This window comes from Empidonax traillii, unplaced genomic scaffold, assembly GCF_003031625.1.
Source record: "Empidonax traillii isolate 1590-97213 ecotype Southwest subspecies unplaced genomic scaffold, ASM303162v1 scaffold843:size495593, whole genome shotgun sequence".
Classification (NCBI taxonomy): Eukaryota; Metazoa; Chordata; class Aves; order Passeriformes; family Tyrannidae; genus Empidonax; species Empidonax traillii.
This window is the reverse complement of record NW_020956036.1, coordinates 299,882-312,868: the sequence shown is the minus strand read 5'-3', so window position 1 is coordinate 312,868 and position 12,987 is coordinate 299,882. Positions and strand designations below refer to the sequence as shown.

Here is a 12,987-nt window from a genome sequence, read left to right as displayed (position 1 = left end):
CAGCCATCCCTCCTGTCAGCACTAATGAGCGGCGGGTGAGGCAGGTCAGCTCCCTGCCTCACTGCAGTGTCACTCCTCCAAAAACGACTCAAATAACCAGCTCTGGCCAGTTCAGCAAGCGAAATCAGATCTGGGAAACAGCACCACGATAGGTACATTAAAAATATAAAAAAATCAATCATTAACTTGCTTAAGCTGCTTGTGAAATCACTGAGGGACGTATGTCTTGAAGCACATGGTTTGTTCACAAAATACAGGTATTTCTTTATTTAATAAAGCAGCAAGTTTTAAAATAGTATTTGATTTGGTGCACACTTTATTTTGGGACAGTCAGTTAAGTAATAAAAAAAATCAGATGCATTCTATTTCACATGCAAAACGTAATCATCTAAAGAGTAGGGAAGTTTATCACTAAAAAAATTATATTGACATGAAATATTTTAAAACACGTCATCAGGGCAAATGCAAATTTATTCTGCATATCCTCTTCTGAGATTTCCCTTTGTTTACCATGAAATTCTGACAACTCTTTTCTTTTACTCATGTATGCAGATGTTCTCACAGGCAGAGACCCAGCTTGAGTCGGTGATTGTGTCTCCTCATAGTTCACAGCTCCTAAAAGACTCTTTTACTGGGGTAGTCTGTCTCTTGCTCCTGGTGCACCTCTGGTTCAGACTCTTTTAATCCCTTCTGCTCTCAAGCGTCCGTCCCTTTACACTGTGGATCATGAAAGTTTTTTGCACCATACCTGCAGCAATAAGGCTTATAAACTTTCCTAGGCAGTGTTGTAAAGAGAATTACATTAACCTACAATTTTAAACTTTTCCCAAGAATAATTAATGCAACCCCCATACCAGGAAAGCTCCATTGCCATGCAAACGGGATAGTCATTCCGTGATTCAGGCATAACCTTTAAATGCTTGCTATTCTCTGACGTATAACAGGGAGAGGTTATGGTAAGTGGTTGCAAAGTATTGTGGTTCTTGTTTCCTCTTCTGGTACAATTCCCCTTTTTCTCTTTTTAGTTTCTTACCTCCTGCACTGCTCCCTTACTTAATTAGTTGCCACTAAATAGTCTAATGAACCAGATACTGAACCTTACTCAAGGGAGCAGTATATTTATACATTTCCCTCCTCAGACATCTTGTGACGTCCTTATGTCTTAAATTTACTCTTCCTCTGGCTGTTTACAATATTTTTGGAATCATAGCATGTAGAGTCCTTATGATAGGAACTTAATGATACCTTGTGTCCTGGAATAGTCTTGCTTCTTGGAAGTTTTTTTCCAAAGCAAATATCTGAAAATATTTCAGTCCTCAACCAGCCTGAACAGGGCTGGTGTTATGTTCAGGATTTTTTTTGTGTCACTGCATGCCCACTTATTCCAACATCCTGGAGAGGTCTTCAGCTGACTTTTAGTCCTGGGGCACTATAGAATCATAGAATGGTTTGTATTGGAGGGGACCTCCAACTCCCCTGCCATGGGCAGGGACACCTTACACTAGACCAGGTTGCTCAAGACCCCTTACAGCCTGGCCTTGAACACTTCTAGGGGTGAGACATCCACAACTACTCTGGGCAACCTGTGCTAGTGCCTCACCACCCTCACAGTGAGGAATTTCTTCCTAATATCTAATCTAAACATACTCTGTGGCAGTTTAGAGCCATTCCTTCTTATCACTACATCTCTACTTTTTTGCACTACATGAAAAAAGTCCCTCTCCTGCCTGTGGAGGCCCCCTTTCAGACACTGAAAGCTTGCTATAAGGTCTCCCTGGAGCCTTCTCTTCCCCAGTCTGAACAACCCCAGCTCTCTCACCCTGGCCTCACAGAGGAAGTGCTCCAGTGCTCTGATCATCTTCATGGTCTCCTCTGGACCCACTCAAGCAGGTCCACATCCTTTTTAGGTTGGGTCTCAGAGCTGAATGTGGCACTGCAGGTAAAGTAAAGGGACAGAATCCCCTCCCTTCTCCCTGCTGCCCGTGCTCCTTTTGATGCAGCCGGGGATGCATTTGTCTTCCTGGTCTGTCAGTGCAGATGGCTGGCTCTTATTTGGTTTTTCATCCATGCTTCAATCTGAAGCGCTTCTTTGCAGGGCCTCTCTCAGTCCACTCATCCTGTATCGATGTTTGGGATTGTCCCAATCCAGGTGCAGCACCCACACTTGGCCCTGTTGAACTTGAACCTGAGGTTTGCACGGGCCTGCCTCTCCAGCCTGTCCAGGTCCCTCTGGATTCCATCCCTTCCTCTAGAGTATCAACCACATCACTGAGCTTTGTGTCACTTTGCTGAGAGTGCACTCAATCCTACTGTTCATGTCCCCAACAAAGATGTTAAATAATACCAGTTCATGTACTCCCTACATTCCACCATCCCTATTACTGTGTGTGGGGAGGTTGTTTCCTTCCTTAAAACTGTCAGGCTTGTGGGATTGCCCCCTCAGTTACAGTCAGGGCTCTTTGGAGAGGTTTAATGATGTTATTACCAGAAAAAGGGTCAAGACTTAATGTGGAACAAAAGCCCCTGATGAACATAGGTGCCTTATTGGTGTGACTTTCACCTTCTCCGTAAGCCAACCTTCAGGCAATCACCTCTGCTCGTCTGATTGCTATAACCCAAATGTCTGCCATAAATTCTTCTCTTGCAGATATGCTTCTGTGCTCCCGTGTAAAAAATGGGAGTGAATTCCGCTGCTTTCAGTGTAATGAGATTTTTGTACTCTTGATAATGAATGACATTTTCCATACTGCATCCTTCCCTCTTGCTGACCCCTACAGCCCTATTTCAAAGGAGTCTGCCAGGCGCTAAGTCCTGAGTTCTGAAGAAGTTTGAAATGGCTTGCTGCTTAAATCTCAATCAGAAGTTGTCATTTTCCCTCCTCAAAGCCACCAATGCTTGAAGAGCCATAAATCTGTGTCTCTTTCATAGATCTGCACTGTCAACGAGGGAGAATAGGTTTATAAGTGCACAGAGGCCAAGTTATTGAGGCCAGAATCTCTTATTGATGAATAATTTCAGTGATACTGACTTGACCTGTTTTTGCTATGACTGCTTTGTTGCTGTCTTGAGATACAATCCAGGGCTTGAGGTGAAAAGGAGGATGAAAACTTGACAACAAAATCCCATGTGTAGAGTGCAGGTGTCAGTGTGCTGGGCAATCATTAAGGCCTACAACTCTGAAGGATTACATTTCAAGATCTGGGACTTGTAAAAATCTCCTTTGAGCCCATGTTTGTGTGGGGTTTTTTAAGGTCACAGGCTCAATCAGGTACCCTGGGACACCACCAGTGCTGTGCATCAAAGAGCTTGATGTGTCGGAAAACTGGGAAGACTAAGACAGGAACTAAGTGGTGGAGGCTCAACTTGCAAACATGAGGCACAGCAGGTCTCACTTTTCCTGCCTTTGATATTGGTCTTGGTAAAATTTCAGTTATGCATTTGAATTTTGAGCTTTTTTTTTTCAATTCTCTTTGACTGTTTCTATTAAATGGTTTGAAAGTGTTGTGTTTTATTGAGAAGGGAAGTAAAGGAAATGCACGTTGTGAGTAATTGCTTCTGGTACTGAAACTTTCCCTACATTATTTTTCTGTCGATTCTTGGACCGTTGATAATACCCCTATTTCTGGACAAGTAGGTGGACTAGCACAAATTATGTGTATTTTTTCATCTGTCCTACTCAAAAGCCAGCGATGCAGCCCAAATAAACTTAAAAAATTCTATGGTGACAATTAGAATGAGTTGAAATTCACTCATTTCGTCCGAGTATGTACATAAATGGAAGCAGTTTTCTTTCTGTCCGAGGTGAAAAAGGCTCAGTGTGTTCAGCCATGGAGACCTTCACTTCCCTTGCTCGAGGGCTGGTTAACAGTGGAGTTGTGAAGGAGGGCTTGGCACGGTGCTCAGGCACAGAAGTACCATCTTTGTTTAATAACAGGATCCTACCTTTGCTGAATGTTGCAACCACTTTTTTTTATAGAGATAAAAGGAGGAGAGGAATGTAAAAAGATGACTATTGGAGCTGCAGTGCTTGTCTGTTGCTAAGCCCTGAGACAAGGGAGGAAAATAGAAAGTCACTCTCTTTGTTTTGTTCATTAGGTCATGAGGGAGTGGGAAGAGGCAGAACGCCAAGCAAAGAACTTGCCAAAGGCTGACAAGAAAGCCGTTATCCAGGTAAAGGAAAATGCAACCACAACCTTGCCAGCTGGGGCCTCAGTTAAAGTGCAAGGGGTGCTGGGTGTGATGTAATTTTAAAACATGCTTTCATGGAGATTCGATATTATTCTCTGCTCTTGTTGCTATTTTTGTTTCCAGCTGTTAGTGGCTGCTGAGCATCTCTATACTTTGCAGCCAGTCCCTGGAACAGCAGTGCAGGACTCGTGACTGCACAGAGGGGTAGAACTTCACTTGAGTTTAGATATGCCTTCAGTGAGAACTGAAAACTTGGTTCCTGTGAGCTCCTATCAAAATTTAGGCCGTGATAAACTAATATGAGCTGCAGGACCTAAGCTCAAAGCAGAGATGGAAAATGCGATTTAGGGAAGGGATCACCATCAGTTTTGTCTGAAAGAAACCCTCAGCCAAAAATTATTTTGTCTAGAATTATACTATAATTCAAAAATTCTGACAAGCCAGACACTCCTTGAATCCCACTGTCAGATATTATTCAGTACTGCTGGAATGATTTCAGGGCAGAACTATAAAAAGGTTCAGAACAAGGTTGGTTTGCACATTAGATCCCGCAGCTTTGCTCTCTGTGCGTATTACCCAGTCAGTCTTTTCCTCTGTTGGAGTAAGTTTGGGCTCAGTTTTTCTTCCTGGTGGCCAGTTTATAAGGAAATTATAGTGACTGTGTTCAGGTTGGACATCTTCCTCTCCCCATACAGGTTTGCTCATGAGGTCATGATGGCAGGGCTGTACATTTGTCAAACTCCTTCCTGCTCTGGGCACAATTCTCTAGTGCTGAACCTTCGTCTTGAGGCAAACAAAGGATTCCTGAACATGTCAGGGATATTTTATTTTATTATTAGTTTAATAAAATATGACCAGATGTTCATGAATACAGGGCATTTCAGTTCCCACTGAAATCAGTAAAAGGTGCATTCAGGGCAGAGTTCCGGGGAGCCAGACCAGATTGACATGGGGAAAGATTTTGTTGGTTTGCAGACAGAGCTGCTCACGTCTGCTGCTCTCTGCTGATGTCTTCACTGTTTCTGTTGTGACGGATGTTTTTTTCAGCATTTCCAGGAGAAAGTGGAATCTCTGGAACAAGAAGCAGCAAATGAAAGACAGCAGCTGGTGGAGACTCACATGGCCCGGGTGGAAGCGATGCTGAATGACCGTCGCCGCATTGCTCTGGAGAACTACATCACAGCCCTGCAGACTGTGCCACCCAGGGTAAGTGTGATACCAGAACCTCTGCAGCTGTGGGGATCACTCCTGGGGGAAAAGGAGGCATGCCCAGTGCAATCCAGCCATGGAGCAGGGATTGTGTGTCCGTGTGCAAGAGCTACTACAGCAGTCACTTAGTTTGCATAAATGCAGACACAAGCACCCCCTGTACATAAATAACTACAGATGGATAGATACATGCCTAAAGGTAGTTAACCAAATGATGTGGCAGCGATTTGGCTCTCAGAAATTGTAACTGTTCAGGAGAAGGATGAAGTGTCCCTCCAAGTGATGCACAGTAAGATGTTCAACATGGAGCTTGAAGACGAGGGTGGTTGTGATTTTCTGTTTTGCTTGTTGAACTGTTGAAGTGTTTGGTGAAGGATCTTCTGAGGGTTGTTGGGTGGTGTGAAGACACACACTAGCATTTCAAAGTTGTCTGGTTTGGATGTGATGGCTTTTGGTGGGTGTAAACATTTAAGTTCAGAATGAGGATTGCATGGAATTTTTAATGACTCCATAGCTCTGATGCTTGTGTTCGATACCACAGTAACTGGTCAGTGAACTCCAGAAGAAGAGAATCTGGAAGATTCACACTGGAAGAGCAGTAAAATGTTTTATATACCTCTCACCTTGAATACTTCCTAGATGGAAAAAAAACATTGTTACACTGCTGAGTCTTTTAGTGAGTTTGGCCTCACAGGGAAGTACATTAATATGACTAACCTGATTAAATTATGTATTTTAAGTGAATTTCCTTCTGCAGAGAAACCTGCATATTTGATGAGTGTGGAAAAGTGATCATCATCTTAGTTCTTTATCATCGTCATCCTTGAATTTTTTTTCTCCACCCCATGGTGCGAAACTTGGTTGTTTTTACCGAGTATGCCAAGTCAAAGGGAAATCTTTTACTTAGGTTAAAGTGTCAGGGGGAGACTTCATGGTAGTTGTGTGAAGAGTTAATGTGTATTTTGCAGTACAGTAATTTGTGGAAGATGAGCTGTTCTGTATGAAATCGGTAGAGGATGTTATCTGGCCTGAGTGTGATTTGCTTATTATAACCTCTGACCACATTGAGGGTAGTGAAGGGCTTGGGCTCATCAGGGGACAGATAAACAAGTTAGAAGATGATGCAGGTTCCATTAGGAAACTGGAGTCTGCAGCTCAGAACTGAGTGAGGTGAGGTGAGAGCATGGACTGGCTGCAGGTCTTGTTTGCTTCCTTGCAGTTGGTTTTGGGCTATTCATTGGAGGTGGGGTTTCACGTTTGGCTTTAGAGCTAAACTTTCCTTCTGTCAAGCTGAGCCTTGTGCAAATGTAATTCTGTCTGAAAAGTAGCCCAGTAAAATGATTTGGTTTCAAACTATGTGTGGATCAGGCTGACAGCTTGGTTCTGCAGGTATCTGGGGTTGTGGAAGAGGATGATGGGGACCACACATAAGAGCAGAACAGTCTCTAGAGCTGCCAAAATGCGCTACTTCATTCCTACCACAAGGCAACTCAACCTTTCATATTTATGGAATGCAGACAATAGAAAGTGAACTTCAGCTGCAGAAGTGTAAGGGACAAAAATGTTAACAATGACTTTGGGACCACAAGAACTTGCATTTTGTGCTTGTGCTGCTTGTAGTCAGCTCCCAGGACATGAAAATTAATTATACATTTCCTGCATCAAAGGGAGAGGCACCAGGCCTGTAAGGCTGTGTCAAAGAGCATGGCTCGATACACGACTCCAGTAGAAGTTTTAAAGGTACTGTTTGAAAGACTGAGGTGCATCCTATATTGAGTATATATCCTATGTATATCCTACAAAAGCTAATAATTCTGAAAGGAGCAAGCAGCAAGCACAGACGTAACATGAGCTGAAGGTGCTACCAAATGGGGACTCAACTCAAAACTAACAGAGGTGAACAGTTTAAACAGAGGTTAACAGTTTAAACAAGTCCTTAGTCAGTCGTGATGATGGTCCTGTCCTTGCCTTGGCATTTTTGGGTTGTGTGCTCTGTAGCTGCTGACAGCTGAGGTGTGTGCCCCTGAACTGCTGGTCAGGTGTGGGTCAAAGCCCATGAAAACACTGACCTTGAATTCAGCAGGAGTATTTGTCTGGTTGGATTGTGAGGATGAAACCTGGGGAGTGATTGATGATAGCTGAATGGCCTAATGAGTTAATCCAGTCCACTTACTGCTTTGCAGATACGGAGCCAGAAATCTGAATACACTCTGAATCCAAACTTTGCCTGCCTTGCCAAAGAGAAAATGGGATTAATGGAAAATTCAGCTCTGATAGCCTAGCTTTATTTTGCTCTGGCAGTTCAAAACCCTTTTCACAGCCTTGAAGTTACATGGTTTGCTATTAGTATGTTTACTACGAAAGTAGATTCTCAATATTTAAAGTTATGGAGGCTCTTTCTCTAGTTTTAAGGACAGAATCTGGGTTTAAATTAAAAAATAAGTTAGGCTTTTTTACTGAAGTGTTGCTCACAGCCAGGAGGGTTACCCTAAGTCTGGTGTGTATGGATATATATATGTAGGTGTGTATGTGTGTGTGTACAAAGAAGTATTTCCCGTGTGCTGTTTAATAACTTGGACCTATTGCCTTTTACTTGAACATCTCCCAAGATTTATTGGACTTCTGGCAGACCACTTGGAGCAGCAGGATTTCATTTTATTCTTGGATGCCTAGAAAGCCATGACCACTCCTTGCCTGCAGATCGGTTTCCATATGTGTACAGTGAGTCTGGCACTCCTGGTGTCATCGGACTGATCATGGATGTGATACATGGTTCTCCATGAATGATGAAATCCTTGACCTGCTGAGACCTCCTGTTTTCTCCGTGTGCACAGATCATTTGGTGCTTGTGTTCAAGGGGTAGTTTCTCTTCAGGGGAGCTGAAGAGAAAATTCTCTGTCTGGGGAAGTCCCTGAGCTATGGACAGAGGGAACCTGGAAGATTGTGTGAGGAGAAGCGTCATCATTTACTTCCTCCTTTGGAAGAAGCTTTCCTTGTAGGATAGCAGGATATGGGACTAGGAGGATCCTTGTACTGGGACAGCAGGGTAGTCAGTACGTTCTTGCCTAGCAACTCAGCTGTTTTCAGTGCTGTTCTACCTAAAATACATAAGTTTATGAATCCTTTATGAAGAGCTTCTCTACCAGAGCAAAAACTGTAACTGCAGGGTTTTTTCCTCCATGTGTTACATGGAGGATTGCCCAGTGCCAGTGTCAGAGGTGTGCCTGAGAGTACCAGTCGGGGCAGCAAGGGAGGCAGGGAGCACACAGAGAGGAAACTGCATAGCTTCGAGGTCTACGAGAAAATAAATTTGAGCAAAACCAAATATTTGTACTCCTGTTCTCAGAAGCACTGTCATGCAGGCTGCCCAGAAACTTAAAATTTGATCCTCATCCTTGATTCCTGATCCAGCTTAGCTGTGCTGCTCTACTTTGTTGCCTTTGAAAATGGGGTGCAGCTGTTCAGTATCCAGTGTCAAAATACTGTATTGTTTCATCCTGCTTGATGGGCTTACTACAGAAAAGGAGGATTAGTGGCAGCTGGAAGCAATATGCCTCTAGTTTTTTAAACAGTTGGAAATTTTCCCCTTCATTTTGCAAGTTAAATGGGGGAATTCAAATCCATCATTCTCTGTGAGGAGATTGATTCTGTAATTTGCTTGTATTCCCTCTTTCACGTGCATGTCAAATTTTGGTGGATTTATGTCTCCCTTTTAATCTTTGTTGGTAAGAGAGGCACATTCTCTGTGGGAAGCTGGTCGTGGGGGACAAAGAGAAGCAAAAAAGAAATCCAGCTCCTAGTGATGAAATAAAGGGTTTCAGAGAAGGAAAACATACAGGAAAACTTTGAAAGGTAATTAATTAACCTCCTTACTTTGCGCATAGATTAAAGCGAGCATTTAATCATTAAAATCAACTTTAAATGCTTCTTTTCTAGTTCAGCAGTATTTTACTGAAATGTAAATTCTTGCTGAACAGAGCAGGATCATTAAGATCAACCCTAGCAATGTACCTTAATACATCAGAGTTTTTTCCATGTGTTTGGTTTTGGTTTTTTTCTTCAGAATTTTGCCTTCAGAATTTGCTCTGGTGCCTTTGTGCTGTGGGAGCAGTTTCTGTTCACAAGAGAGCACAGCACGAGTTGAAACTAGTCAAGTTTGGCTATTTGGTTAGGGAAGAGGAATGCAGAGGGGCCCATGCTCAGTGCCTCAGTGTTTGGGAAGATCAGACCCCTTCCTGAGTCCAACAAGGTTGCTGTGGAAATATGCAGTTGGAAGGAGGCCAAAGCACTGCTGCTGATCTAGTGATAAAAATCCTCCTGTGCAGCAGGAAAGAACAGTCCAGCTCTAATACTCCACCCTTTAGCTCTGCTCCTCCAAATCCATAAACTTCCAGCTGTGGAATTTCGCACATACACTTAACTTTGTAGGATTTTGGTGAAATAGCATGGATTTCAGCTCTCATTTTAAACCAAGTCATATTTCAACAAACATGGTCACCTAACTCCATTTTCCAGCACCTTCTGAACCTTCTATGTGACTAAATCCAGAGTGTCGTGAGGTTTGTTGTATCTGGAATTAAGTATTTTAAAAGAGTGAGCAGAAACAAAATTTATCTTAATTTGTCAAAGTTCAGTAAGTTCAAATACTGAAAAGCAAATAATATATTGAATAAAATACTGTTTTCATTTCATTTGGCCACAGGAAAGGTCCTTGTCAGGGGAGGCAAATGGAAGTTTTAGGTACCAATGCTGCCATATGTTTGTGATATGTGAGGTGACATGTTTTGTTATAAATTAGCAGAAATCATGAGAAGGCATCTTTAACTCCACAGGACAGGCAGCAGGATAGGGGGTTAGTTATCTTTCCCACAAGTAAAAGTCTTGCATTCATCCTGTCCAGCCTTTCTTGAATGTTTCTAGAGTTACTCCTCTTGTGTGAAACATGACCTGCTAGTCAGTAACGTAGCAGGTAAAATATACTGAATATGGTGCACAAGGTATTCCTAGTAGTGAATGAAAAGAAGCAATTGTTGCACATTGCAGGAGCAGTAATCAGAAAATTCTGATTGATTTTTCTCTTAAGGCAAGATTAAGTAGCACAATACAGCATTGTGAAACTTTCCTCTCTGATTTAGAGCGAATTTTGATCAAAAATGACAAGCCAGCTCAGAATTTCCTATGGAAGTTCCGTGGCAGAGAGCCTGGAAGTTGTATTTTCAATACACAGAAGTGCTTTAATTTTTATGTGGTTTCTCTGTAGTATTTTGGATTCCCTTGAGGAGAGTCTAAGTTAGATTTTAGCAATGCAAACTGTATTTGATGTTTCCATTTTCCAAGCTCAGCGAAACTCTGCTGTTTCATCACTCCCTTAAAATCTGAAGTGGTAGACCAGGAGCTCTGTAGAGATCATTGTGGGGAAGGGCGTCTGCGTGGTTTTGTATCCTTATAAGTGCCTGTGTATGTGTAACTTGCTAGAAATTAGATTTGGAGCATTTCAGATCTCCTGTGTGATTCCTTTATGGGGTGGCCTTATCTCAATGCTGATGCCACCTGAAATAAAGACACTGGATTACGGAGTCAGTGGGTCTGGAACTTGCCACCAGGTAGCTAAGGAGCCACCAGTGTTTTCTGTTTCATTTGGCTTATGCCCTGTGCAGCTGAAAACCTGATAACCAGCTTCAGGAATGCCTGGCTGAGCTTTCAAAGCAGGGAGTTGCAGTACAGGTACCTATGCCCTGGTGCATATACACATATACATATAAAACTGCAGAAAGAATTGTCTTCCAAATAAGAGACAAGGCATATTCTCTGCAGTTTTATGTAGAAAATCAGTTTTTAGTGGTGCATTGTCAGCCTAGGTAGTCTACATAGTCCACATACATAGTCTGTGAACCTGTCCACTTTGTACCAAATGTATTGAATGCATGCAAGTCCCAACATACTCGTGAAAACTATATAAAATAATATTTTGACAACATTCTCTAGCATAAGTAGGATTTTTAACTGACAGCTAAATTACCTGCAGACATGAGTACATCTGCTAGGCTGTCATGATAGCTCATAAAAGGGCTACGATCGATCTGTGCTGTTTTAGGTAAAAAGCAAGTGTTTGGAACTGCTGAGAAAAGGGGAGCTTTGAAATGAGTTTCATGGGAGCAAGTGGTGTGACAGTGTGTGCCTAAAATAGCTGGAAGCACATGATGGTAGCATTCACACTGGTTCATCCTGGATTGGCCACCGCACACCTGCACCCTGTGTGTTTGGGTCTCTTTTTTTCTGCATTTGCCTGACTAGTGAGTGTGTGCCATGACACTGGATTTAAGCTTCTTGCCAGCCAGTGCAGTTTTTTGGAGTACTCAGTAGCCAGTGTTATTCCCAAGTGAACAGCACTGCTAATGAAATAAAATGCATTTTGGTGTGGTGCTGTATCCTGTTGCTTAGGAAGTCGCTGGCCATTCCTGTCACTACCTAAATCACAGTCATCAACATCATCAGTGGTATCCTGGCTGCTTTCAGGGGAAGACTGGGAAAAAAAAAAATTAAATAAAAAGGAAACAACCAAACAAAACAATTACAAACCACTGAAAATAGTGGAATTACTTCATGAGGCTTAGGTAGCCCCTGGTGGCCGATCCACGTTAGTTTGTCTGTGAGATGTTTTTTTTTTACTTAACACACACAGTTTTTCCTGGCAAAAAATGCAGCAGCATTTCAAGTGCTAGACCCAGAGTTTTTTAATGAAGTTTGGTGGTCGGTACATTATTTATGAGGAGCAAGAGGTGCCAGGCTGGCCCAGGGATGTGTCAGCCATTTGTTCTTCTGCCACAGACAATGTCAGAGCTGAGGCCTTGGGAACTTAATTTAGCTGATAATAGCAGAGCTTTCATTTATAATTTAGTCTGAAGGTTCTGGGCCAGGGTCGAAGTAATAGATGGCTGTGAATATAATGGCTTCACACACAGGCTCTGACTGCGTCTCCTCAGCCTCTCCCCATCTCTGTGCTTGACCTTGGCTGTTCCTTGTGGTCCCTCTGTTCCACCATCACAGGAATTCACATCTCTGCTTGTATTAGATTTTGGGGCTAATCCTGCTAAAAGTATCTCTGCAAAAAGTGTCTGTGATTTTAAAACAGAACCAGTTCACTCAATAATGACATTTAAAAGAAAATATGTATGAAGTACAATCCAGAGGTAGGACTTGAGGTGAGGTACTTTTGCTGATCCAGGAATTAGTTAAAACTTTGCAAGCAGCAGTAGGTCTTACAGTTCTCAGCACTGAGAAGAAAACAATCAATTTTTTTTAAAATATTTTTTTGCTTTCTAAGTTACATTCAGCTGTAGAATGTGGTCCTTGTTTGTGGTAGCTGCCACACTGGGGTATGCAAAGCAATGAGCAGTGTCACAAGCTTTTAGGCCATGTGAGATCAGCGTTTAAAACATGCATATGGACAGTTATAAAAACAAAGCACAAACTCTCTAGGTTTATATTCCTACCCACAGCAAGTTTCTAGTGTTTTGGGGTTTTTTTTCTGCTTGAGAAAAAGCAATCCCTGCTTCTGTAAGGAAACACTTTGTATTTAATATTCTTTCT

General features: G+C 42.4%; 1 protein-coding gene across 2 annotated transcripts in view; it reads left to right on the top strand.

Annotated features, from left to right (window-relative positions):
- Positions 1-12,987, top strand: part of APP (amyloid beta precursor protein) — a 201,531-nt gene that overhangs the window by 137,655 nt on the left and 50,889 nt on the right. For both annotated transcript variants that reach the window (XM_027902117.1, XM_027902116.1), the window contains 2 exons: positions 4,096-4,170; positions 5,236-5,394. In XM_027902117.1, coding sequence (XP_027757918.1) covers positions 4,096-4,170; positions 5,236-5,394 — 234 coding nt within the window. The remainder of the gene's footprint in view (positions 1-4,095; positions 4,171-5,235; positions 5,395-12,987) is intronic.